At 33.4% G+C, this 22,614-nt stretch overlaps 1 protein-coding gene across 1 annotated transcript in view; it reads left to right on the top strand.

Moving 5' to 3' along the window:
- Positions 1 to 22,614, top strand: part of LOC108972606 — a 201,163-nt gene that overhangs the window by 165,918 nt on the left and 12,631 nt on the right. Inside the window, exons 8-12 of the mRNA XM_018939252.1 lie at positions 861 to 947; positions 5,098 to 5,207; positions 20,337 to 20,488; positions 20,634 to 20,756; positions 20,974 to 21,112. Coding sequence (XP_018794797.1) covers positions 861 to 947; positions 5,098 to 5,207; positions 20,337 to 20,488; positions 20,634 to 20,756; positions 20,974 to 21,112 — 611 coding nt within the window. The remainder of the gene's footprint in view (positions 1 to 860; positions 948 to 5,097; positions 5,208 to 20,336; positions 20,489 to 20,633; positions 20,757 to 20,973; positions 21,113 to 22,614) is intronic.

Genomic DNA, 22,614 nt, shown 5'->3' with positions numbered 1-22,614 from the left:
TTTTTTAGTTTCAACATTTCTTTTTCAACTTTTTTTCAATTTAGTTTTTTAACTTAATTCTTGTATTAGTAAGTTCTTTTCTAAAATTATTTCTTTAAAAAAAAATGTGTTTTCAATATCAATTAAAACCACATTTCTTTTTATATTTTGTTTTTTCTTTTTAACTTTATCAATAATTTTTATAAGATATTTCATTTTATTTATCAACTTTTCTTCAGCAATTTGTTTTCAAATATTATTTTCTTTAATTTTTCTTATCATAAATTTTTTATCAAATTTTTTATATTTTTCAATGGAGAATATTTGTATTTACAAAATTATTTTTCTTTCTATTCAAATATTTGTGTAATTGTGTAGTTGTGTATTTCAATGTTTTTACACATTTTCTTTTTACAAACTTTTTGTTTTCTACCTTTTCTTTAGTAATTGATTCAACTATTTTATTATTATAATTTTTATATATTTTTACATTTTTTTCAAAACTTTTGTTTTTTTTATTTTTACAAATTTGTTTTTGCATCAAAACTTTGATTCAATTTCTTTTTTAGTATAAAAATATTTTTTTTCTWCTTCCATTTTTTTTCTTTTGTTTTTTGTTATTTTTTCTTAAATATTTTTTTTTAGTGCAATGAAAACCACATTTTTTTTAAGTTTTTTATTTAATTTAATTTTTCCAAGTTTTTTTATTTTGGTTAAACTTATTGTATTAAAAACTTCTTAATCAGAAATCAACTTTTTTTTTTGTACTAAATATTTTTTCAACCTTTTTTCTTGTAATTTTTTGTTTGGTAAAAATTTTACCAACTATTTAATTACAAATTATCCATTTATTAATTTGTTATTTTGGATTTTACTTTCAGGTGTTACTATTCTGCTGTCGCTCACCGTCTTCCTCAACATGGTGGCTGAAACAATGCCCGCCACATCCGACGCCGTGCCACTGTTAGGTAAGCGACAATTATATTCCAATATAAATGTGCGTTCTAAGTGTTCCTCTGTGTTGATTTATTGCCATATAAATGTTAACATATATATAAATATTTTTATTTTCAAAAACATACCTAAATCTAACAGTTGAAACTAATGTAAACTGAATAAATTACTACACGAGCATACTTAGTACATGAAGCACATAGAAAGACACCTAAAAACTGTAGATTTTTAGCTGCAAATATTTTCACTTAAACAAATAAATGTTAATATTGTCTTAAAAAAAATTATAAATTTTCTTTGAAAAAAATTCATAAAGTTTTTTTTTTTAATTTTCATAAATTGTCATTAAAAAATTCATAAACTTTCATAAAAAAAATGTTATACATTTTCAACATTAACCTCACAAATATGGTTCACATGCGATAAGAGCGTCACTTTAGCGTAAAATTCATACTCATGCGTAAAGCACACATACAAAGACATCCATATACAACAACATTTGTTATCTCGTTCACTGTCGTTCTCGCTGTAGTTTTGTTGTTGTATCATTTTCGTGTTTGCTGTGTTAACCAGTTGAGCCGCGCGCAGCTTTCTGCGTCCAGGCTCTAATATAACCATATATTGCTGCCTTATCAAGCATTTCAACAAAAAAAAAAAAAAAAAAGTTATATATACCTATATATGTATATTTAAAACCAATATCGATGATTTTATAATATTAAAACTTTGACACGTTAAAAAAGTAAAAGCCTAAGGCTATAAAAAAACACCAAGCGACAGCTTTGACACATTTTTACTTTGCATGGCCGTTCCAAGCTTAGTGCGCATAGAAGAACAAAAGCCGAACTTTTTCTATGCGAGCCACACTGAGCTTGCCTCGCGCCACGCAATGCAGCTGTTAAACTAAATAATTTAATGGAATTCAGCATAATAAGTTGCAATTATATGCGCTTTTTGTTTAAACTCATAGCAGTTAATTAATATGCACCAACATTTATGAAAACGAAAACTAAAATTAAAACAAAGGAAAATGTAGAAAAACTTTATTCATGCAGTTTAATTAATTTCAACTCATAACTTTATAATAGCAAAATAATCTGGCTACAAAATTATAACTTTTTACACTTATCAGTTCTCTATAATTTCACTTTGATTACAAAAATTACGAGACTATTTGAAAATAACAGAAAAATTCCCATTTTTCTCTTGCATCCGTTTTTTGCTTTGAGCTATCTGATTCAATTTCGTCGCAGAACTGCACATATCGAATTCTTTGCACGTTTTTTATAAATATTTCCATTTGAATATACTATCAATGTGTATTTTTAAACTTTAATATCAATTTAAAATATATATACTTACATACTTATAACCTTAAAAAATATGTTTAAACATTTAAATTCAATATAGAAATAGGCTGAAAAAATATTGCACAATATTACTTGCATTGGCTTTAATATTACTGGCACTTAACTTCGGCAAACGACGACAGAAAAATAGGAATAGAAACACCAGATCCCAAATTAAATGTGAACCAAATTTTAGTTTATTAATCGATTCCAAAAAAAAAAAAAAATAATAATAATACAGATTATTAACTCAGGTATGATATCCGCGATCTTTGAAAGCTTGATGATCCCGCTTCCACTCTGTGGATTCAAATATGAAGTAGCTTATGAGCTTTGTGAAGATATATACATATCTTGAGAAAATCGCAGTCACATTTAGAGCAACCCCAGATCTTTCAAGATTCTAAATTCAGTAGCAGAAATGGAATCCAGTTTTATTCCATGCAGTATTGATGCTTCAGATTGACATTCTTGGATATCATAAACGAGTTGACAAAAGGCCTGCCAAATTGGCTGGAAGTCTCAACGTATTTAACTCAAATAGATTGATTACTTTCCGGACAAACCCTGTAACAAGACTTTATATCAGAACATTACAAAAGTTCAAAACCGTCCGTTGTCTACCTCGTTTTCCTCCTAACAAAATTTGATTATTCAAGAGGACTTATACTCTTTGAGCAGTGACCGATTAGAATTAACTAGCGACCCTTGCTGGATGCGACGAGTTCAGAATACCAACTACGATTGCGGTCGCGCAAATACCTAGAGAATTCACTATATAAGCCGTAAAGGTAAATAAGTACAGTGGATGTCTAGGGACAGATGTATGCCTTTAGGAGGCTCATTGTGAAGCCATCGGGACTAAAATCTCCTCACTTCATCGCTTTGAACTACCTTGCGCTCCTGAGGAAAATCATAAATACAAAAAGTTGTATCTGTGGAACCTCCCATCAAGAAACCCTCGCAATTATCGATTATTTTCATATTCGACATCTTGCATTTGCATAGAAGATTTTTTAATGCCTCTTCATTTTTTGTCTCTTGACAGCTGCTACGTTGGTCACTAAATGGTTTTCCCAGTCTGCTACCATATTCGCTAATTTGACAGTGACCCTTTATTACTCCCACAAGAATTCATATCTAATTCCTTCTGAATTTTAAAAGTCGACACTTGTAGCCCATATTCCATTTATGCCACTATAAAAGCCATCCAAGAAAACCGCAGTTTTAATGGCATATGCAGCGTTTGCCTCATTCATTGAAGTCTTCTTGTGGAAGTTTTAGCCTTTCACAATAACATGATTGATTCATAAACGAGGAATGCACCGAAATCTTAGACCTGTCTCCTAAATTACAACGTAGCCCCAGCATGTGATTCCCATTTCCTATTTGGAAAAATGGTTCCAAGAATATCAAACCTGCCTATGCAGACTGCTGTGCAGTCAACTAGCAGGGGTACTGGTGTTTCAGACTCCCTGTCGGAGAACAGGCACTTTACGCAAGAAGCTAGGCCTATATTGTGTAAATACCTTCAGCTGGAAGTGGTCAGTGTAAGGTGCGACTATAGTATAGTCTGAGTTTAACCCTAGGGATGTTGATTGCATATTTAAACATACTCAGGCTATAGCACTTAGCACTTCCGTAATGCTTATTTAGCCAGATTTAATTATTTATCTCATAACTTTCCCACACTAACTCAATGCTTCCGAATTTAAGTGCCAAAGATAGAAAATTTTGCAAAATCAATCAATTTAGTTAACTTAAATAAAAAAATTTTAAATAAAAAAAAATTTAAAAATTTAATCGAGTTTTGAAACTGGCTGTGTTTAAACCGTTGATGTATGTAATATTAATTGATACCGTATAATCTTCAAGTTGCTATACTCTATATACAAATAGCCTAACTTTTTCCCATACATTTGTAAGAATCCTTTCTGCTCGTTGTAACAATTTATTCAAATCACTTACTCCGTTAAAGTTCAAATAACTAAAAATTATAGAAAAATATTTTAATGGATATAGGCAGTACACAAAAAGATATGAACAGCCATAATCACACACATATCACTTGGATACAGACTTTTATATTAATTACAATTTCATAGTATATAAATTTGTTGAAGAGTAAAAGTTGAAATTTTCTACTTAACAAGTCAGTCAATTGCTCTACTAATGTAAAACTTGTGTATATACTTTTTTCTTTATTCTTTTTTCTACTACATTTCTTCGCTAAATACTAATATAACTCGTGACCCCTAACTACTGCCACTACCATAACCATAACCACGACCACTGAATGCCACTATACGTCACTGTTGAATAATTCAAATAATATAACACAAACTACCGTATGATAATTGTATAATAATTGAAATTTCGAATATCTCTAATATATACGTTATACGCCTAAATGTATGCAACGTTTTTATAATGCGAAATAATGCATTGCAAATAATAACTGTTAAACTATCTGCGCGAAATTTAAAATTTTATATATTGCTAACGTTTCCACTTGTTTCACATACGGTTTATGATTCATTAAAAACTTGCTAAATATTAAAATTCCCTTTGCACCAATAAACTCACAAACAATTTCCCCCCATAAACGACTGTTCACAAACTATCAATAAAAATATAACAAAACTTTCATTTCCAAAAAAAAAAAAAAAAAAAAAAAAAAAAAAAAAAAAAAAAAAAAAAAAAAAAAAAAAAAAAACAATGTTAAATAACAAAAAAATTAAAAATCAAATAAAACAATAAAAAAAAATATACAAAAATGAAAAATATGAAACTCACACGCCCAACCAACCAACAGGTACATATTTCAATTGCATAATGTTTATGGTAGCTTCATCCGTTGTGTCAACGATTTTAATATTAAATTATCATCATCGAAATGCTGATACGCACGAAATGTCCGAATGGGTAAGTTTTGTTAATGCAACAACAGCAAAAACCACTACTACTACAAGTACAAGAAACATTCATTCATTCAATCAATCAATCAGTCAGTCAATCACATGAAAGTGTTCAGAGCAGCTTTAACGAAAGCAAGTCGTCAGTATTTACTATGTGTTAAGTAGTAGTGAAAACGCCTGAAAGTATGCAAGGTTATGCTAAAAATATTCCTTTTGCCTACTTTTTGTGTTTTCGCCTAAGTGTATGCTTGTGTTTTATGTTACACTGTGTTTGCTTCGTTTTGCCTTTTACTGTTGTGTCACTAGTGAATACTTTTGAATTTATTATTTCTATAATTACAATTATTTATTTATTTTTCCTATACATATATGATTTCATGCTGTAAATTTGGTTATTTTTTTATTTTCTTCTATTTCGTGTCCATGTGAAATGGCAGCGTAAATAAGTCGCACATGCTCTTGTCGTTTGATGCCAAAAAGTAGGCTACTAAATGCATTCAATGTGTGAGGCACAAATATATATAATTAATATATACATTATATGTATGATATATATTAGGAAGTCGAAAAAGGCTTTTCGTATTTTGTCAATAGATGTCGTTGCAATCGTATATCCCCTGTGCTATTAATCACATAATGCTATACCACATATTTCAAACACTGACAGATCCTAACTAACAAAGTCACATTATTGCTGTTTTAATACCGACAAAATTCTGCCGAGTTGACAGTCGTTGGCCGCATAAAAAACCATTGTCCGTTCCGATTACGTAGACGCAACTATCGTGGAGACAGAAATTCACATTATTTTCAAAAAATTTTAAAGTAAGCGAATCAACTTCATTTACTTCTGCAGCCTCATAATTTATAATAAAATACTATATTTGAGAATATTTCGATCCTCAGAGTAGCTGCATAAATCAAGTTACATAAAAACTACTAATCTCTAGCAATCGTTTCACATTTCCATGTGGCATCATCACAATTTTCTTTTGACAAATAAAATGCACTAGTTCGTGTTAAGTCCGTGTAACTTATATGTATTTGCCTGTTGTGCAGCATACTGTAAGGCGCGATGCTCAAATTATTGTTTCTCAGTTCTATGCTGTCCATAGTGTCTTTGAAAGGTGATTTTTTCTAACTTGCTTTCAAACGAAATTTATTTTTACCAGATCCCTTCCGAAGAGCCCACGTAGCTAATTTCTATTTGCCTACTATGCAGCATACTTTATGGCGCAGCGCTAAAATTTTGGCCACCTAATTCTGTGCTGTCTATATTTCTTTCACATCCATTTCAAGAGAAATTTATCTTTTCTTATAATTTTTTAATGTCTCTAACTCCCATCATTATTTTTTTTATATTGCTGTTATTGTTAGATATAAATATATATATATATTTATCATACCCAACAAAAACAAAAAAATAAAGCATAAAAATATGAAACGCGGCTATTTACAGCAAAAAAAAAAAAAAATATCAGAAAAAAAGATAACGAAAGAGAAAAAGAAAACAGAAACGAAACAGTGGTAAAATGTAATACAAAGAAGTCGCTCGCTAATGTGTGTGTGTATTTTTGTGTGTTGTCGTTAAACGTCCACTGCCTACTATAAATGTAATTTATGTAATGAAAAATATCGTAATGTTGATGTTGGGCCCCTTTCAGCGTGGCAAGCAGCGTAGTCACGTTAATTAATTACAAACCCGATAACTTGCGTTTGTATGTATGTTTCCATTGCCGCAACCGAACCGTACGGCATGTGTATGTGTACGTGTGCACACTCGACGTTGCGGGGAGTGTGCGCGCCCAACGCAATACCATTTTATTTGAATCGTATAGCATTTTATAGCTTTTACATAATATATTACAAAGTAAAAAAAGCTTATATAAAATGCTGTAAAGAAAAAAATATTTTTAAATGGTGTTTAACTGATTTAAAGTGTTTTATTAATCTACAGTATTAACTTATAAAATAGCTATAAGTTTCACTATGCTTGTACTTTGTTATTGAGCATACTACTAGGCGTGCTGACTCTTTGCTTGCAGTTTCTATGTCACACTTTGCAATATTTCTTATTTGGCTTTTCGTAACAACTTTCGCTATTTGAGTATAAATCAGTTATAAAAATTATTAATTTTCTATTTAGAAACATATTTATTTGTTTGAATTAAATGTTCTTTCCTAATAATTAAGGTTAGCTGTTTTTTCACGTCGATACCAACCACTTAGCTTACTAGTTTATTAAAACTGTATGTTTGAAATTTTTTTTTGTTTTTTTTGAGTAATTCGTTTCAGTTCGAAAAAAATAACAATTTTATAAAGCTGTCTTCGCCATTTCTCTGCTCACTTGTGAAAGCAACAAAAAGGTTATCTAGTTTAATTGGCGCAATGAATTATGGATGCCTTATTAAAGTGCTACAAACGCTACCTTCAATGCTACCAGGTTTATATCGGCTATCTTTAAAGCTACCAAAATTTTGTTCTGCATATTTTCCATGACTGCTATTGAAAGTTTAAAATCCCATATGAGAATGGAAATTTATATTGTTTTCATGTTATTTAAAAACTAAGACTTAAAATCAATTAAAGTGACTCTTAGAAAACAAAAGAAAGGGTTACAGGAAAGATTTTGAATGCAGAAAACGGAAAATTTTCACCAAGAATCAAAAATAATGTGTCAAAGGACACATTAGAGTAGGGTTGCATCACAAGTGCTGTCCGTTTTTTTTTTTTTTTTTTTTTTTTTTTTTTTTTTTTGTTGAACATCTGACGTAGCTGCTCTTCAACGTGGTAAATAAAAGACAGTTAATAATTCGATTACTTACCGTATTTTAATGGGCACCACAAGTGTAGTAAAAAGTGTTTGGAATATAAAAAACAAGTATTATACACACGAGTATTTTAAAAATTCACGGAACAGTTTTTGAAGAAAAAATTTTATTTCTCGGTCCCCTCCGTGGATAAGACCTAAAGATAAGTCGTTTTGCCGCAAACGTATTAGTGCTTGTTGTGCACTCTCCAAGGGGCGACCATTTGGTATGGCTAAGAGCCTTGGCGAATACTAATTATTAAAGTTGTGTTGGATCTCAAGCAGGAAGTTCAACTGACCTTGGCCAAGGCGACTAAAGCACTAATGGTGTGCAATCGGCTGGAAAATCATTGGGCTGCAAGCCAAGGGTCGTTAGGTGGTGGCACACCATGATCGTTCGACCGATAATCATATATGAGGCGGTGGACCAGGCCTCAAAAGCTTTGTAGACTTCGACAGGGCACTTGTCTGAAGGCAGCACTTGAAGTAATGCTTGAGCTCGCCCCACTTCATATAATGATCGGTTAGCGCACACTGCTACTCAAGGATGTGGCAGACGTAAGGTAATCTCGTGGCAGCTGCCTGATAAAAAGCTCTAAGTCTCCAAAAAAACAAAAACAAACAGTATTACCAAATAATAGCTTCACAAAGAAGTTGAAGTGGTACACAGATGACTCGAAACCGCGGAGGGAATCGGTGCAGGAGTAGCAGGACCACACACCAATCTCTCTATACATAGGGGAAATTTTGTGAGCATTTTTCAGGCAGAAGTCTTTGTCATAAGTTGGTGCATAGAGATAAACCTCCAAAGCAACAATTAACAGTCAAACAGGAATAAAGGCAATCTTCTTCTATGACATCAAAACGCTACTGGTGCAAGAGTGTATAGAACGACTGAATAGCCTAACGGAACGTAATCAAGTGCATCTCATTTGGGTGCCAGGTCACAAAGGTATAGCTGGGAACGAATTAATTTATGAGCTCGCCCACTCCACGCTGTGGACGTTTGACAATTGTCGATTGATGGTTAGATTTTGATAGTGTTGGAACATCATTTGGCTCAGCCATAACCATTTGAAGCATGTTTTGTGTCTGAAACGTGTCAAGTCTGGCTTGCTGCCATCAACACGATAATGCGTCATGTCATTTTGCCTTGGTTCTACACAACTTTTTTGCCCTATCATTCCGCAATCACCATATTTGTCTGATTTAGCATGCGACTTCTTGCTATGCAGCAAACTCAAAAGGCTATTGCGGGCGTGAAGGATAACTCGAAAAAAGCTAATTCGAACTGTTTCGAGGTTTAAGAAAGTCTTGGCAAAAGTGAATTTTATAGGATGGAGAATACTTTCAAGAGATTGAAAATGATTTGTCGGAATAAAAAAAGAATTTACTTCTTGATCAAGCTATAGATAAGTAAATGAGGATTGCACCGCCACCTAAGGTACATTGCGCCCTCGATCTAGACATAGCCTGTTGAAATAAGAAAATGATTTTTTTAAGAATTTCACACTTGCTGTGCTCCTTTACAATTTTCACAACAGCAGCCAAAAATCAGCAAAGTAAAGAAAAGTCATTAATTACTTATTCCAACCTTTTTTTAATTACCCTCTTCTACCGATTGAAATATTTAATTAACGAAATGACTGTGTGCATAATAATGCACAAATTATTGCAACACATTTCCATTTAAATATCCCTTATCCAAGAGTTACACGCATCACTGTCGGTATTGTAGGCAATTACCACTGTTACTAATTATGGAAAAATCGCTTCAAAACATCGATCTTCCATTTACGCGCGACAACTGTGTTGATGGCAACAAAATCCCTTCAATTAAATTACGCCTACTTATTTATGCGAAATTGCTTCGGCAAAGGCAGAGTGATGCCACACTACAGAAAAGGCTTGCAGCCAACAACCATTGAGCAATTCAATTAATGGCTGCAATGACGGTGGCAACAACAACAACAAACAGAAAAAGGAAAATAGTCAGATAAATTTCATGAATGTATTAAAAAGTATTTTATAATATTTACGAATGCATAAAAAACAATTGAGGTCACCAATATGTGGCTCGCCACAGCAATGGCTTCCTGTTTGTAGATATGCCACACAAACGCACGCACAAAAATGAGCGACTTATCAATCATTGTGTGTTGAAAAAATTGGGAAAGGCTTAAAAGTGTGTGCGCAGCAACAAAAGCAAAAGGCATCCTGCCATAAAGGCAACAACTGCGCATAAATTGAGAAGAATTGTCATTTAATGACTGCAAAAAACTTCTCTTAAGATTTATTTACGAGATGTTATTTCTTTGATCATTACCTGACAAATATATATAATATATAAATCGATATTCCACATATATATGTACATATATGTATATATAAGGAATAAAAACCCACTCGATACAAAAATCGAATCGCTATAACCCCTTAAAATATTTTATTAACCAAAACATGGACATAATTTCTTTCAGCACTCAAATACAACATATTATATACTCCATATGCATAAACTATATTTGAGGGAAATATAATTTCCAATAATCATAATTTCATATCAAAACTGCTAGTATCACCGTACTCCAGTCACATATCAATAACCGCAAAAGCAAATATAAATGAAACTGAAAAGTGCTTGATAACTTCCAAAACTCACCTCAACTTTGTTCCCGCCCACCTGCTCACACGCCACTCTGCCACCGAGTTAACATAAAACCATTGTAGCGTCACACAATGCAGTTCGCCTTGCATTGTTGCACTGTCACAGGCGCATTGTCGGTTCGGGTTGCATGTTTGAAGTTTCGGTTATTGAAGTGAGAGTCAAGATGCATGCAAAGTAATCGTCGTTAACATGAATGAATTCGATACTTGAGTGCAGCTCCATGCGACACACCGGCGCACACATGCAGACTTACTCAAGAAGTATTCCACAGCCACAGCCGTACTAACGATTGTCACAGATAATAACCACCACCCTCCGTCCGCCCGTCCGCCGTCAGCTGCTCCGTTCAATTCGTTCTGCGTCAGTCAAGCTCTAACAATGAGATAACATATCAATTTCCCCTTGAAGCGTTCGCCACAAAAGTGGCAAAGAAAGCATGGAGGCATATGCAACGGTGCAACAGCTACACGAGTGTGTTCACCAGTGTAGTTTGTGTTTCCGATGGTACACACATACAATTGCAGACATTTGAATTTGTGTTTTTGCGGTTTTATTCGAGATGACAGTAAATGTATGTGTGTGGTAGGTAAGTTTCCTTTAACATGCAAACAAGGAGCAGACTGAAGCTAAAATTACACAGGAAGAATAGAATTGGAACTCTTTGCTTCTTTACACCGATATTTCCACCCTTCTTTAACATTTAGGTAGCTACAAAAAGTTTTCGGTAAAGTTAGCTTATGTAGGGTAACACCAAAAAAAGCTACTAAGACCCGCTTGAGAAAGGACTGGCACTGATGTATGTAACTAAAACAGAAATTTTTTTAAACTAAAACTAAGAAAAATTAGTTGGAGAGAGAGTCGAATTTTTCTTTCCGAAAGTAAGAAAAAATTAGAAGACTGCAAAGCGAAGAACTATTTTGTTATAATTAAGACCTAATTCTTACGAAGACTTAGTTAGATGTTGTCTAAAAATTTGTTTTTCGGAGAATCAAGCGAAAAATATATACTTATCATTAGTAACCCACTGTTTACCAAGACACTGAACAGACTTGAATACAATTTCTGCCATTATTAAGCAGATTTAATACTCTTAGCCTGAAGCATTCATAGAGCGCTGCTATATTAAATCTCAGAGTAAATACGATTTTGACAGGTCTTTTCAGCCCAACTCAAAACTTCCATTGTCTACCTAAAGAGAAGCAAAATTTCCAAACTTTAAACAATAAACAAAGTGTTTTGTCTGGGAAAATAGTTTGGTTAGGGAAGCTACGTGGGATGATTAACCATAAAAAATAAAAAATATATGTTTATAACTTGTTTTTGTTGACGTTGTATTGGTAAATATCTTTTATTCGGCACGCGTTCGAGAGTAGAGGATCGAACACATAGCATAACATCAGCCGTTCATATTCGATCTGCTACTCTCTGGTGAAAAACGTGTTTCTCAATCTTTAACACCCTAGCTGTGACCAAGGATTCTATAAAAATAATATATGTTAATAAAGTATTCAAATCAATAAATTTCATATGATCAAAATTCACCCGTACTGAAAAAAAAATTTTTTACAAATCATTATTATTGCCTTCAGCGGTTTTTTCGATTAAGGATGTGTTCGATTAAGGGGTAACCGTGGTTTCTCGGATAAAAAGCAGCCTTTTTTCCACAATTTTTTCTCACATAAAGTGCTAAATATTTTATTAGAATTTTTTGTTGATACAAACATACACTTTTAACGAAGCAAATCCTAAAGTTTTGGGAAAATACATATGTTAAACTCGGCCATTGCGATGCCATTTTTGGTGACTCCACGGAAAAAATATGCGCCCGCGTTGGCAGGATAACTCCTTACAGGACCATCTAAATTGAAAAAATACGTGCTTTAATTAAAATCTTAACTTAAAACTTGGATGAAGGGTATAAAGCTGTAAATTGGATTTTTGGCAGACATAAAAAAGTTAAAATTTCTGGAAAAATTTCACGACATTTTTCTTTCAAATAGTATGTTATAATCGAAAAAAAAAAACCTTCGTACAAGTCTTTAACAATTGCATTTGAAAGACCTGTGTGTTTCATGAAGATCGGTTGAGTAATTCTTGAGAAATCTTGCCTACCGACTTCGAAAGCACAGTTTCGAGAAAACGCCTTTAAAGACGGGGCACTTAGCCTGGCTTGTCTTGAGTATACAAGTTCTCAACGCTAGAGGTATTGTAAAATTTAATAAAACAATAAAAATATAAAATTTTTCGAATCTCGTATAACCATGTAACCTTTTAATGTGAAGTCCGTAACTACGATGTCATTTTCCTTCACATCTAATCGACCATGTATTTGAACAAGATCTAGGCCGCTCTAGCTTCATACTCCAAACAAATTTGTTGAGTCGATCCATAATAACTGCTGAGATCCTCTGTTAACCCTCTGAAGCCAAGACGATGACTTTCAGGCAAGTTTGCTTAACTACTTTGATAGTTATATTCATTAACAGAGGTGAACGACTTGCATGAAGAACGTTTTCGATGGCTGCTCGATCTTTATATAGTATAATGTTTTGCGTCACTCAATATAATTGTTTCCCAAAAAATGTTTGCATCATTTTCAATAATTCTGTAGTCATGATTCCAAAAGAAAAACAAAATTTCCAGCAAACTCGTTGTTTATCGATTCGATTGCACTCTCAGCTTAAATTAACTAGTACAAGTTAGTTAAAGGTTCGGTTAAATCCGTGGTGAAAAGTGCATCCCTTTCGGCTAGTATTCATTTTTCAGCGTCAAAATGTTCCAATTTCCAATATCAACTTTACTTCGAAGAAAAAATCTCAATTGACACTAGAAAACACAAGTAATTTCTAACAGTTTAGCTGTATCTTTTCATCTTATTCACACTGTCTAAGGCAAATCGAGTACACCGCGCAATACAATAGTTGCTATCAAGTGGAAAAGGAAGTGATTAGATGGGAAAATGTATATTCTTCACGACACTTTGTATATGTATATAACATACATGTGTATATGTATACATATATGCTAATACATAAGCGTGTATTTACCAGTTTATGGTTGGGTGGGATTGTGGAATTGCACTTGAACATTACAAGCATTTCTTAGATATTGCTTTGACAGTTGTATCTGTGTGTTTTTGTTGTTCCAACCCGCACTTTAGTGCATTTTCATGTTTCCTTACAAGCCGCTATAGAGATTCTTATCCAAACGAAAGTAATTGCAAAGCGAGTAGTAACACTCAAAGAGCATACCACTAACATACGGAGACGATGCGTTTGCATTTGCACATATTTATTTGTGTGTGTGTATATTCAATGGCAAATCTACTCATATAAACAAATGAATTTAGTTATATAGATATGCGTGTATGTATTTAAGTTTGTTTTTATGCTTGTGGCAGTTGGCACCAAGCGGCTCCAGCAGCGCCAATAAGGGCAATCAAGCGGCAGCGTCATGTGCAAATTGACAGGTGCAAATATTTGCAGGATTAGCACAGAAATATACTCTATATAATATACTAAATATATATATAAGAACTTATATTGACGGCAGTATGAGTGCGCCGCAACGCCTCTCTGTGATTTGACATGTTCGATTTTAATGAAAGCGGAAGCGCATGCAGGTGAGTGCCAGCCTTATCAGTGTTTCGCTGGCAAATTAGAAACAATGATAACTGCCTTCAGTGGCAATTACGCAACGCTTTTCAATATTCGCTTACGTCTATGTGTGAGTAGCTGCCCTAACTCGAGTTGACTCTGCTTGCAAACAGGTAAGCTAACGCCTTTCCACTAGGAACGCTGCTGCCTAGCAACAATACCTGCAAATAATATCTACATGTATATGCACACACACACCCTGCCACATGCGCAAGTCTGCAGTTTACCGCTTTGACAAACCCGAAGCATTGTGTGCATGTGTGCGTGCGCTGTTGTCTGCCATTTGGCATATGCTAACCGCAAAACCAGCAGCTTTGCATGCAAATATTGAAATTGAATTTTCGATTAGCCCGTTATTTGTGCATATACGAGTATTAGCCCCAAGAAAGCGCCCAAAGGCACACACACACGCACACCTTGCATTCAAACAATGTATGCCTGCCATTTATATGAGAAGATGAGTAGGTGTGGCATGCAATTCGGAGCAGCTTTCAATTACCTGCAGAGAATATGGAATCCTTAGTTGGTCACACGCACATACAAGGAAGCGTTTAGCAACGGTCTCACCAGGCTAATTGCTTTCGTGTATACTCGTATTTACATGCATGCAACACATGCAACACAAGCGATGGACTATCTGTGAGCTTTCGGATAGGTTATCAGTTAATAGGTGACTCAAATGCGTTGGTAGTCTTCCAAAAATAAATATGTATAGTTTGAAATGCACAAGTTTTGGTACCACAATTTAAAGAGATATATACAAAAAGGTAAGATTTTGAAAAAAAAAATTATAAAAGAAATAGCCCAGCTGGCAAAAATCTAATTGAGGTGCTTTTATTTGCACCAAAAATAAAGAATATACATACATACATAAGGTAAATGATTTATGCAGATATATAATCAAGAAATCTACTTTTGCAACTACAACAAAGAAAAGTTGTGAGTTCGTAAGCCATAAATTACGAGCATATCAATATTAAATGCATTTAGCAGTTTATACAAGTTGTGAAATACGGTTTTCGCATGCAATAAAAGCTTGCATTCAACTTAGTTGAAAAGAACATTTATCTCAATAATTCAAACTTGCCCGCTTGCATTGAAGTTTCAAAGAGTTTCGTGCAACCTGCAGCACTGCCAAGCCATCAAACTGTGGTCGCAACGATAAGAAAGGTCGGAATAAGTTTGCACTTGGCGGTAATAATTACGGTGTATATGCAAGGCAATAAGCGTGCATATAAATAGGCGAAGGTTTTAAATTTATTTCAGTTGCTTTGAGTTGTATACATATACCAGCAGACATAAATTGACCCGAACTAATAAAAAACACAAAAAAACATTTTCACGTTTTTTATTACAAATCTTTCGTAACGCCCGCAAATTAGGTTCCTTTCGGGTCCATATACCAACGCTTAATCACATTTAAATACACTTGTTGTAAGCCGCGGCTGGGATTGATTACAGTATTTTCAGAGAAATTTGCTTTTTCCGGTTTCGCCCCATTTTTGAGCGCTATTGGCATAATGATCGACGTCAGATTCATAAGTCCATGTCTCGTGAGTTTGATTGATGTAGGATCCACAGCTATGTTTTTAAGGTCGGATACCACTATTCGTAAATGTTTTTATGCAAATGTTTCAAGTGTATTCGTACAAATTTGTTATTACATGATTCTTACCCAAATCACTAAGTAGAACATTAACCAAAACTTTAGCAAAAACATTAACCGAAACTTTAACCAAAACATTAACCAAAACTTTATCAAAAACATTAACCGAAACTTTAACCAAAACTTTAACAAAAGCATTAACCGAAATGTTTTGAGTCGATCATCAAGAGATGCTGAGATTCTTTACTATCTCACTGTTGCCATCACGACAATTTTCAAGTATTTTTTCTTTGACTTTTTCGCTGTTATTGCCATTAACAGAGGTGGATGGTAAACTTCATGTCCCTCACAGAATACTTTGTGTTACTTCAATACTTGTGTTGATAGTAAAAAAGATTCCACGAAAGAATTCTGTAGCATTTTCAATTATTCCGTAGTCGTGATTTCATAAGAAAAATTTAATTTCCAAGAAAAATGTTGTTTTTCCTCCATGGTAAAAATTGCCGGAGAAACTTTTCGTGAAGTAAACAAACCACTGCCAAACAAATACTAATTTACATGTGAAGATTCTGCCTCAAACGAATATAAACCAAGTTGTAGCAACAAAGGAAACGAACTTTCAGTTTCCGTTTTGGATCAGTTCAGATCAGTTCGGTTCAAATTTTATCAGATTTTCTCATACTTCAGAGCTGATCAATATTAGATAAAAACTCTAACAGCCTCCAATAACCCAGTAACTTCCATTAAACTTTGTACTGCTAGTTTTTCTCTTCAAGCCAATCCCGTACAGCCGATCTCATTGCGAAAAAAAAAACGCTGCACCAAATTTGCCGTTGATTTATTTTTCACGACAGCCGACAGCTTCGTTGCCCTTGAGCGCTGCATGCATTTTAACTAAAGTGAAATAAATAAATGCTACAAAATGCACAAGCGAAGCCACAACACCTTTCAGCTGGCCCCAGCCACCGTGATTTTTTAATTTAACGCCTCGCTCGTTCGACACCTGCAAGCTGGAAAACGTGGGCAAAAGGTGGCTGCTGTTAATGCATTTGCGCTGAAGCGCAGTCCCAGAAGTTAAGCTCAGCGGAGTTAGCAAAACAGTGCATAGAAGTCCGGTGCACTCGCTGGTTATTAGTGGATGCATATTCGTATAAAAAGGAGTCGAAAAACTCCGTTGTAGTAAACATTTATCATGTTGTTTGCTTTCGCTATTACCAAGTTGAACTTTGCCACATAAACATAAGCTAACGTCAAAATATATGAATGCATATACATACATATATATAGATATATGTATATGGAAGCATACATGTGGCTGAACGTATGTATTTGTGTTTGTTAAATAGTTGATCATTTCCGCCGGAAGCAACAATATATTTTCCACTTTATTGCATTGTATTGTTCGCTTTTCGTTATATATTATTTAGCCTTTAATTAACAGGCGAAAACAAGGAGCGTGGAAATTTTTGAAAGGCATTGAATATATTTGAATCTTGACTAGTTACATACACACACATATATACATATATATTCCGCCATGTTCCGCATTTCTCTTTCAAATATAAATGAAGTGATTCGGTGCGAAAATCGAACTTGCCTTTCCAGAAACCGAATTATTGTAATGTGATGATGAATTAATTATTGAATTATTCTGAAAAGCAATTTCACATGTTTCAATATAATTTGAAAACAAAAAACCATTCTAACGGAGGAAGTTTGAATGGAATTTTTTCTATCAAGAGCTCGTCATTAACTTGAGCTTCATGATATCAGAACACTCTAATATTTGTCAAACAGAAGTGGCTGCAGTTAAGATAAATGTACTGCATTAAATAAGGCAGCTGTTTGGCAATGCTGGCCTTGACCTCGCTGACAGTTCAAACTTTCTGATCTAAAATAAGAACCTAAATACTTGCTCTTAACAATATTCATCTCACTGCAATGCTAGGAGTATTTTTTGGACACTGTTTTTTTATATACTTATGGCGTGATTATAAAAGCTGCAGTTTGTTAAAGCTGTGCGCAGGAAAATAAATTAAAAACTCTAATAAAGCTATATACTTTTTCAAATGTTTGCACTTATATATGTATATTTATGCATAATTTTGTTACTCTTTAGGAACAAAACAATAATTAAGATTTCGCTATAGGATTTTGTAAGCAGACAGAATACGCTATAGATTATGATTGCGGAAGGCACTTGCAACTGAACTCAATAGATATTTCGATACTGTAGTAATAATCTGAGACGCATACGCATTTAAAAAAAACTAAATTTCTCCATAAAATATAGCTTGTTTTTGTTACAATATTGTCAGGCAATTCCATTCATCAATCCATTCCCAATACAATATCCGCTCTGAAACTTCTTATACCCGGTGCTTTTTCCAGTTAAAGGTCTCCATTTTCCTAAAGGCCATTTGGAAACGTTCTGCTACAAGACACACACCTAACAGTTACCCCTACTGCAGCTGATGTGATATTCATGATGTCTTAATATGTGGTGTTACTTTCTCGAAAATATAACAGAAAGCTAACCATAAATACAATATAGCCAATAAGAGTAAAAACAACTACAAATAGATCTCAATTATCGCTTAAAAGTCTGCCTCTATACCTTGGTAACATGAAATCATTATTCTGCACAACTTCCAAGGCAGCTCATGTTATTTCGAGAAAATTTAAATTTTTGGTTAATAAAATCTTTTAATGTCAGAAAATGTTAGCTACTTCAAAGAGGTGTTTTAAATTACAAATCAGAAATCTCATTTCTTCTATCATTATCAGACACATTTTCCAAGAAAGCCGTGTGAAAATTTTAAATTGATCGGGAAAATACAAATTTTGGAGAAATTTTCTTTAGAAAACAGTGTTTTGTGAAAAACGCTTTTCAAATTTTGGAAGCCGATTGCGCTAATCTAAAATACAAATACCCTCAATATATGTATATGCATTTAATATACTATATGCAAAAAATCTGTTTTTAAACATTCGTTTAAGTTTAGTTTGAAGCAGTTGAACTTACTTGAGGTTTTCAAAATTGTAGCAACTTAATCTGATAAACCTGAGTTCCTCGTTCATGCTAACTGTAACTTGAAATTTCTTGCAAATAAATGGTTGCTGCTTAAAACAGGAGGCCAACAAATGAGCAGCTTCTTAAAGAGAAAATGATGTATACAAATTCAAAACGATATCTTAATATAATATCCGTGTATATACAGACGGACAGACAGACAGACGGACATGGCTAAATCGACTCAGCTCAACATACTGGTCATTTATATATATACTTTATAGAATCTCCGACCCTTTCTTCTGGGTGTTACAAACTTCGTGACAAACTTACAGAACTGAACAGGGTATAATAAAAAAATTTTAAAATTGTAAAAAAAAGTTTTACTATTATCTGCTCATTGTAATATGTAAGTAATAGGTGTACATATGTATCTCCTAATAAAAAAAAAAACATCAAATTTATACAAGAAGTTTTACAAAAGGCGCTCTTCCTCAAATAACTCACTGAAAATGCAGAACTATAATTACTCATCATAACTCTGTCCATTATCCGCAGTTACATTTGTATATATATAAAGTAATTTATTTTTATGCGATTTCAACAACCTACAGTCATGCAGAGACTATTAACTGCAAGTCAGCGCGCCTATAAATATGCTAAAAATTTTAAGAACTAGAATGTTTGCATGCAAATTTATTAAACCTAAACGTAACAACAATTTTATGTGTATTTCCAAATGTTATATTTCATTGCTTTAACTGAAAACCAATCCATCAAATGGATGTTTTCGCAATAAGCACACAAATAAGCCTACAAGAAATCAAAATTTATTTATACCCAAAAAGGGAGGCGTAAACGTAAGCGCACATCTTACTATGTTCTACCAATGAGAAATTAAATAAAAAAATACCAAAAAGGTGGACGGAAAATTTTGAAAGTTTGGCCTCCGGTGCTTCATAAATCATAGAGTTGGCATGCGCCTACAAGCATGCTTCAACACCTACATGATTTCTAGCAACAAAAATTTGGTTTCCAGTTCTAGTACTACATTTTTTGTTTTTAATTTTTTTCAAGCCGAGGCGTTTGCGCTTGCTATAAAGCCGTTTGTTTTTGCATACTAGATTTTAGCATTGTTAGACAAATCCTTAAGAATTTCTTTAAATGAAGTAGCAGTAGGCTAAGAAATTCAATGCACATTTGTGAAAGCATCCACTCTCGCTTAAAGGGACCCATTGACTTTTCTCACACATATGCATTTAATAAATCTCAAATTGCCTCAAATTTCTATCAATAATATGCTAATTACTAACAATGCCGCATGAATTTTATTTGAACATCGCCAAAAAAATCGAAATATCTCCACAACTGGCCCCCTTCATAGATACGCATCGTATTTCTATGTTGGCTGCCATGGATTCTACGCATGAGTCGTCCTGGTAGGCCACTGATACTGGAATTCCCCACGACACCGTGCTCGGACACATCATCGGAACGCAAGCATCAGATATTGTCCGATGTTGAACTGAAGGAGCGGTAGGCAAAAACATAAATATATTTATGCAAAAAAAAAAAAAAAATATTTACCTTTAATAATTAATTAAGTGTTTCTTGACTCACCATATACTTTTAACAATTTAACCAAACCTATTCTATTTAATTGTATGGTGTTCGTGATTAGCTCCTCGAAATCGCTACTCGCCAACGTGCTCGACATCGACGATGATTTCCGACACAACTGCCGGCCGATGACGCCCGGCGGCACTTTGCCGCACAATCCCGCATTCTATCGCACCGTTTATGGGTAACAGCAACGAGTTGCTGAGCAAAAGCATACACAAATGATATTTCCTATAAAGTAGAGTGTGGCCAGATGTTTGTATTGCATGCAGTAAAGCTTATTTATTAGACTGCTTTAGTGGTTTTTAGCGCGCAATAGTTTCGGTTGTGGCCACACTCCACTTTGTCGCCTTTATTGATTTGAAAAGCATCTACTAAATTCATTTATCTTCACTTTATAGTCAAGGCGATGACGGCAGCATCGGTCCGATCGGTAGCACCCGCATGCCGGATGCCGTTACGCATCACACGTGCATCAAATCAGCAACGGAATATGAACTAGGTTTAATTTTGAAGGAAATTCGCTTTATAACCGATCAGGTATGTTGGACGCTTCTCAAATCTTTGCTGTTAAGTTATAAATTTTTATTTGTTCTACATGAAAGTTTACAAAAGTTTATTTGGTAATATAAAAAGCTATGATGCTGTCTTGAAAAAAATCAAGCATTTTCCTAATAGCTTTTGCCCTAATGCAAAGATCAGCGGTCAAAAATAGTTTCTATCTAAAGCTTTTCTAATCTAAAGCTTCTGCCTTTCATTCATTAGTGTCAATAGTAAAAAACTTTTTTGAAATAAGAAAAAATTATACTTCTACAAAAGCTTAAAAGCTTCATAACATAAGTTATAGTTATAGCTTTCATAGGAGTCCTGATATTCGCTTTTCCATGTTTGAAGCTTCCATTATATATTCTTAATCAAGCTATAACCTATCGTTTTTCTAAGAGCTTTCTAAAGAATGAATAATTTTCAAACATTATGTTTTCCGCCATTCTCACAATATGACATGAGAGAAAATAATTTAGAAAACAATAAAAAGCCAGTTCCACCAATTTTCATAGTACATAGTGCTGATCTTAACTATACTCTGATTCAAGCTTTTTTTTATAACGATATCCAAGCTGCAAACTATTAATGATGAAATCTTGAAATAAATAAGAAATACAAAAATGAAAAAACTTCTGTAAAATTAAAATTTCTCAGATTATTTCTGAAAATTGCAGCTTCTTGTAAACAAAAAAGTTATACAAATCGATTTAGCACCTTTCTGCTGTTTTGCTATTATTGACACAGTATTCGCTACGAGAAAGCATTTTGGAAATGAGAAGGAAAGCTCGTTCACCAAAAGCTGTGTGCTTTCATAGTGTTGCTGATCTTGGATATTCAATATTTTAAGCTTTCAATAGATTATCATATCCTAGCTAAAAACTATTAATTTCGTCAAATTAATAAATACTATCATAATGAAGAAATCTAGTGTAAGAATACAATTTCTTTACGATCGTTATATATAGAAGGCTCTTTGTGTCCGTACTAAGCTGGTAGGGTTTAGGACTTTAATTAAGTTGCTTATTGACTTTTTAATTTATTAATTTATTATTTAAAATCATACATAATTTAAAAATTTGATGCCATTTATATGCTTCTTGTAAGCATAGAAATTTTCAGTAATGGAATAACTAAATTTCCATTAGCATTATATTGTAATTATTTGACATAATTTTATGTATGTATATATTGAGTTCCACAAACATATTGAAATTTACAGCCACAAATTGCATGGACTTTTGTAATACTTAGGCCACACTTTTGAGATATTTCTATCACTAAGCCAAGTTAACCCTGTATACATAGAAATAATTCCTATATACATATATAACTCCTTCATTAATTTTTATATTAGTACTACTTATAAAACATACCTTTATATATACCAAAATTAAATTACAAACGCAATAGAAAATAATATAAAATGAAAGAAAATAATTTACGTTTCTTTCTTACATTCTCTCTTTTCTGTTTCTTCGCGCTTCCACTTCAATATT

The sequence above is a fragment of the Bactrocera latifrons genome, unplaced genomic scaffold (genome assembly GCF_001853355.1).
Source record: "Bactrocera latifrons isolate USDA-ARS-PBARC rearing strain unplaced genomic scaffold, ASM185335v1 scaffold_41, whole genome shotgun sequence".
NCBI classification, from domain to species: Eukaryota; Metazoa; Arthropoda; class Insecta; order Diptera; family Tephritidae; genus Bactrocera; species Bactrocera latifrons.
The sequence above is the reverse complement of the archived record's forward strand: the minus strand, read 5'-3'. Positions and strand labels throughout refer to the sequence as shown.